Source organism: Micropterus salmoides, unplaced genomic scaffold (genome assembly GCF_014851395.1).
Source record: "Micropterus salmoides isolate LMB-PRFRI ecotype aquatic unplaced genomic scaffold, ASM1485139v1 Ms_hic_scaffold_3178, whole genome shotgun sequence".
Classification (NCBI taxonomy): domain Eukaryota; kingdom Metazoa; phylum Chordata; class Actinopteri; order Centrarchiformes; family Centrarchidae; genus Micropterus; species Micropterus salmoides.
The window spans coordinates 1-6,000 of record NW_024042460.1 but is presented as its reverse complement, the minus strand read 5'-3'; the positions used below and the strand labels follow the sequence as shown (position 1 = coordinate 6,000).

At 43.9% G+C, this 6,000-nt stretch overlaps 1 protein-coding gene across 1 annotated transcript; it reads left to right on the top strand.

The window, feature by feature from the left end:
* Window positions 1-55: 55 nt before the first annotated feature.
* On the top strand, window positions 56-5,958 carry LOC119884099 (protein-methionine sulfoxide oxidase mical3a-like). The gene is made up of 5 exons (XM_038694570.1): window positions 56-765; window positions 847-929; window positions 3,268-3,510; window positions 4,928-5,021; window positions 5,646-5,958. Exons 1-5 carry the CDS (start codon window positions 324-326, stop codon window positions 5,699-5,701), a joined length of 918 nt encoding a protein of 305 aa, XP_038550498.1. The 5' UTR covers window positions 56-323; the 3' UTR covers window positions 5,702-5,958.
* Window positions 5,959-6,000: the final 42 nt, after the last annotated feature.

Here is a 6,000-nt window from a genome sequence, read left to right as displayed (position 1 = left end):
CTAAATTTAACGCCCTCTGTGGGAATCTGTCATTTTTTACTAAATTACGATTTAAACAAAACAAATTATAAATGTGGAGTTTTGTTGTCGCCTAATTTTGATTTGAAATATTTACTTTTCCCTCAGAGGAGAAGTTTTCTCTCGTCTCTCAGAACATCTCCTCAGCAGCAGGAAGTGACATCACACACTGTGACACACCTGTGGAGCCTGACTCCACCTCCAGCTTGCTGCCCTCTGCACCTCCATCTGAGACTCCGCCCTCCACCGCCTCCTTCGTCACCACGCCAGACTCCGCCCCCGACCGAGACACAGTTCTGCCAGTGATGCTCACACCTGTCGGCGTCATGGGAACGGCTGCTCAGAGACACGCCCTCCTACAACCTGCTAGGGGGCGGGGCTCGTTTGACGATATCAGCCCCGAACTGCCGCCAAAGAAGCCCCTCCTTCTGCAGGAGAGAGGGGCGGAGCCAGAGGAGGAGGGGGCAGCATCAGAGGGGGTGAGGAGGAGGAGGAGACAGAGAGGAGCCCGCAGCCTCCCCCCTCGACTCCTCCTCCTACCTCTGCAGGGGGGGGGCAGGGCTCTCCTCCTCCAGCTGAAGGGGCTCAGAGAGGCTCCATCCCCTGTACAGGTAGGAACAGAAGGGGGCGGAGCCAGAGCCCTGTGGAGGTCGGTGTTCTCTGGAAACAGGAAGGAGAAGAAGTGGGGCGGGACTTTACCTGCAGAGAGGGTGAAGAAGGACCCAGCCAATCAGAGGAGAGCTGCAGGTGATGATGTAATAAATAAACACATATAGACAGAGTGAGGTCACAGTGATGAGGTAATGATTGTACTTCCTGTGTCTTCAGACGCGAGAGGAGGTCTGACAGAAGAGTCGGATCTGGACTCATCGGATCTGCTGCAGAGGTGTTCGCTGAAACCCAGAAACAATGTAAGACTCAAACACACAGCAACTCACAGCACCTTCACCACAGGGTCCAGGGTCTGAGTGTCCAGGGTCTGAGGGCACAGGGTCTGAGTGTCCAGGGTCTGAGGTCACAGGGTCTGAGTGTCCAGGGTCTAAGGGTCCAGGGTCTGAGGGCACAGGGTCTGAGTGTCCAGGGTCTGAGGGCACAGGGTCTGAGTGTCCAGGGTCTGAGGGCACAGGGTCTGAGTGTCCAGGGTCTAAGGGTCCAGGGTCTGAGTGTCCAGGGTCTAAGGGTCCAGGGTCTGAGGGCACAGGGGTCTAAGGGACTAACAGATATCTTCATCAATTCAGGACACATTTACAAAATAATTCAAATAGACACGTATAGAATGTCTATCTATATATACATTCATATATATACATACGGAAGCCCTAATCAAATATTTTTTACTCTGTTTTCCTGTGATAACAGGATAATTTTCTCGTGATTTCAAGATAACCATAATGGTAATTATAGTGTGGTTTGCAGTATCATTGGTTAGCTCATTGGTAGAGCACAGGACTTATAGTCTTACTGTAAGGTTTTGTGTTCAATCAATTTAATCATAATCCTCTTCAACAATTAATTATTCCGTTCTCAGGAGAAAACAACATTCCTATATATATATATATATATATATATATATATATATATATATATATATATATATATATATATATATATATATATATATATATATATATATATATATATATATATATATATATATATATATATACTGTTCACTGGTATTTATGGTCTTGTGGGAGAATGGTCTGAGTGTTGCTACTGTGGTGTTGTTGTCTATACTTACTTTATTTATGGTCCGTTGATCTGAGAAATGCACCAAAGCGACCGAGAAAAACTGTAAAGCACTTCTGTTTTTAGTTTAACCAGCGGAGTTAGTCCTTCAGCCCAGCAGGTGGCAGCAGAGTCAAAGGGACCCTGAACCAGCTTTAATCTGTTGGGTTTGGGTCAGATGACCTCAGGAGGGCAAAGGGGTCTAAGGGACTGGGGTCTAAGGGTGCAGGGTCTGAGGGTGCAGGGTCTGAGGGTCCAGGGTCTGAAGGACCAGGGTCAGAGGATCTAGGGTCTCAGGGTGCAGGGTCTGAGGGTCCAGGATCAGAGGGTCCAGGGTCTGAGGGACTGGGGTCTAAGGGTGCAGGGTCTGAGGGACCAGGGTCTGAGGTAACGGGGTCTGAGGGACTGGGGTCTGAGGGTCCAGGGTCAGAGGGTGCATGTTCTGATGGTCCAGGGTCTAAGTGTCTGCACAGCTGTGGTAAACCCTCAGGTGTGAGTTGATCTGGAGGAAACATGTACAGGCTGAATAACAGCGACCCGAGAATCAAACCCTGGGGGACTCCACACTCAGATCTATGCCTTCAAGATCTGATCTGAACCACACCCTCCCCGCATAGTATCACCATCTCCACTAAGATCCTGTTGTGTTTTACATGCTGAGTTCAGGATCAGACTAATAACTGGATTCTGGATCTTGTTCTGGTGTTCGTAGCTGCGTTTGGAGCTCTTCGACCTCACGTCTCAAATCCAGAAGGTCACAATAAAAGAGGAGGAGGAGGAGAACCAGGAGGTATCAGCTGTCCTAGATTTAGGAATCCGTGCTGAGTGTTTAGGTTTTCGTGCTGGTTTAGTTTTCAGTGATTTGTACTGACCAACAGCTGCAGACTTGGACTTGCTGAGACGTGACGTGTTTTGAACCTGGTGAGCTCCCAGAATATTTATATTATCTGACCTCTGCATTGAAACAATGTTTGCTGTCAGTAAATAGCTTCAACAGCCAAATGTCCAAAAGTCCTTCAGTCTGACAGTCGGCACACATGAAAGACTCGACTTCCGTTGACGGAATGGAGACTTTTCTCCTCTAACTTGATACTAGATTGACTCGACTGATTTAAGACTTGTCTTGACTGACTGATTAGTTTTGACTTAACGTAGTCTGAAGTCAGTCGACAAATCCCAAGTCAGACAAGACCAGCCTAACTTGTACTGACTGACTTGTTCTTGTCTTGACTTACTGACTTTCTTGAGCCTTGACGTGGACTGGATCACTGACTGGAGACTAGACTAGAATCTTTTAGTACCGTGTTTGTTGAGACCCGAGGTCTAAATCCATCTTTAAACGTCTTTATGTCCTTCGTGTCTCTCAGCCTGCCTATGTTCCTCACGCTCTGGCTTTTAAACGAGCGTACGCCATCAAGGTACAGAGCCGTTATCATGAAACCAGTTTGGGTGGTGGTCTAACAACCTGCAGTCCAGTCTATATGGTAGATGTCCTGTAACGGATCCACACTGTTGTTTCAGAGACGCTCTCGGAAGGACAGAGTCCCCCTCCAGGACTCTGAAGGACGGTCCTCTTGTACCACAGAAGTGGTGGGGGTCCTGGTCCAGCCGAAGGAGCCGTCTAGTCTGAGCGTAAAGGAGGAGACCATGTTCCAGAGGGGACGAGAGGACGAAGACCTGGATGCCAAAATCACCCGACGAGTTCAGAGAGCTGTTAGAAGAAAGGCCAAACAGGAGCAGCTGAAGAGACTCCACAAAGCTCAGGTGAGTTCCCTGAGACAGTCAGGGTAAAGACCAGGTCCCCATGAGGACTGAGACACATGGTTGTCTTCACTGACTATGAGATCTGGTTCAAAGCTCCTTCACAAACGGGACTTTGAGTTGAGCTCTTACTGAAGTTTCCCTCTTTTACTCATCAGTTCTGAAGTCATCTTACAGTTTTTCTCAGTTGCGTTGGTGCATTTCTCGAATCATCCTTAACATTTGCAAAACAGTAAGTGCATTTCTCAAAACAGGTAGTACAAACGGCACAACACAGTGGATTACCTGCAAAAGCCCAGAACTTGCTCAAAATCCTTAGTCTATCTCTCAAAAGCAAATCTTTATTTCATTGAACTTGTCAGTGCCTCAGAACGACAAGTCCTTGCGTCTCGTTTATGAACAAGCAAGTCAAAATGTTTAGCCATCTTGTCAATATAACTGTGTACTCTGTAAGTATTTTCTGATGTACACAGTTATACATTGCAGGAGAGAAAACAGGAATCTGTAATTTGTTGACAGAGCATGTCATTGTAATACAGAAAAGAAAGAGACAGGACTGTTGCCTGTTGTATCACAGATTCTCTTCCACATCACAACAGATATCTTCATCAATTCAGGACACATTTACAAAATAATTCAAATAGACACGTATAGAATGTCTATCTATATATACATTCATATATATACATACGGAAGCCCTAATCAAATATTTTTTACTCTGTTTTCCTGTGATAACAGGATAATTTTCTCGTGATTTCAAGATAACCATAATGGTAATTATAGTGTGGTTTGCAGTATCATTGGTTAGCTCATTTGGTAGAGCACAGGACTTATAGTCTTACTGTAAGGTTTTGTGTTCAATCAATTTAATCATAATCCTCTTCAACAATTAATTATTCCGTTCTCAGGAGAAAACAACATTCCTATATATATATATATATATATATATATATATATATATATATACTGTTCACTGGTATTTATGGTCTTGTGGGAGAATGGTCTGAGTGTTGCTACTGTGGTGTTGTTGTCTATACTTACTTTATTTATGGTCCGTTGATCTGAGAAATGCACCAAAGCGACCGAGAAAAACTGTAAAGCACTTCTGTTTTTAGTTTAACCAGCGGAGTTAGTCCTTCAGCCCAGCAGGTGGCAGCAGAGTCAAAGGGACCCTGAACCAGCTTTAATCTGTTGGGTTTGGGTCAGATGACCTCAGGTGGGTTCGGTTTGTTTTTGGTGTGAAAGCTGTCCATCAAACTAAGACCGAGGGCCACCTGAGAAGGACTTCATGTTTCTTCCTCTTGATTTGTTTGTTAAAAGTCAACATGGTAAACATGTACCGGACCAGAACTGAAAGGTCTGGACCAAATGAATCAGCTACAGGTGAGACAGGTGAGAGTCTGGTCTCTGCTGGTTTCAGATGATCCAGAGGCAGCTGCAGCAGGTGGAGGAGAAACAGAGACAGCTGGAGGAGCGAGGAGTGATGGTGGAGAAAGCTCTGAGAGGGGAAGCAGGTACAAATAAACACATATACAGTATATAAACACAAATAAACACATATACTGTATATATATACAAATAAACACACATATACAGTATATATATGTAAACAAATAAACACATTATACAGTATATATACAAATAAACACACATATACAGTATATATGTAAACAAATAAACACATTATACAGTATATATACAAATAAACACACATATACAGTATATATGTAAACAAATAAACACATTATACAGTATATATATACAAATAAACACATATACAGTATATATGTAAACAAATAAACACATTATACAGTATATATAACCCTAACCCTAGATTGATTGGTTGATCTCAAACATGCCAAACTCACCTCAGGTCTGCTGAGACAGTAACAGCTGAATTCACCATGAATGTGACAAATCAAATCAAATCAAATATGAATAAAATGACGATCTGGTCAAATGTGCAGACAGAACAGTCTTTGTCTGAATGTGCGAATGAAACTACCAGCAGGTAAACAAGTGCTGTCATACAGGTGACTGCATCGTGTAACCAATCAGCTTCTAGTTTCTGAACCTGCGCATTATCAAGTAAATGAAGTAAAGAAGGATTTGACTGAACTCACCTGTATTTCTGTCAGATTACTGGGGAGACGACAACGACGGGCAAGACATCGAACTTCACCTGGGAGGTTAGTTCACCTGGTAGTAGTAGTATCACTATAGTATACTAAAGCAAAGTACATTATACTGCAGCATGTGAGGGGCAATACCAGACACATTGTACATTACATGGTTGTGAAGACTAACTGTTTGGGTTGGAGACTAACTGGTTGGGTTGTAGACTAACTGGTTGGTCTGAAGACTAACTGTTTGGGTTCCAGACTAACTGGTTTGGGTTCCAGACTATCTGGTTGAGTTGCAGACTAACTGATTGGTTTGCAGACTAACTGGTTTGTCTGAAGACTTAACTGGTTGGCTTGCAGACTAACTGGT

Excerpts from the sequence above, each read along its gene's own strand:
- LOC119884099 (XM_038694570.1), top strand. The coding sequence starts at position 324 with ATGCTCACACCTGTCGGCGTCATGGGAACGGCTGCTCAGAGACACGCC. Across the intron at positions 930-3,267 it reads CGCTGAAACCCAGAAACAAT|AGACGCTCTCGGAAGGACAG; the intron begins GTAAGACTCAAA and ends CTGTTGTTTCAG. Across the intron at positions 5,022-5,645 it reads AGCTCTGAGAGGGGAAGCAG|ATTACTGGGGAGACGACAAC; the intron begins GTACAAATAAAC and ends TATTTCTGTCAG.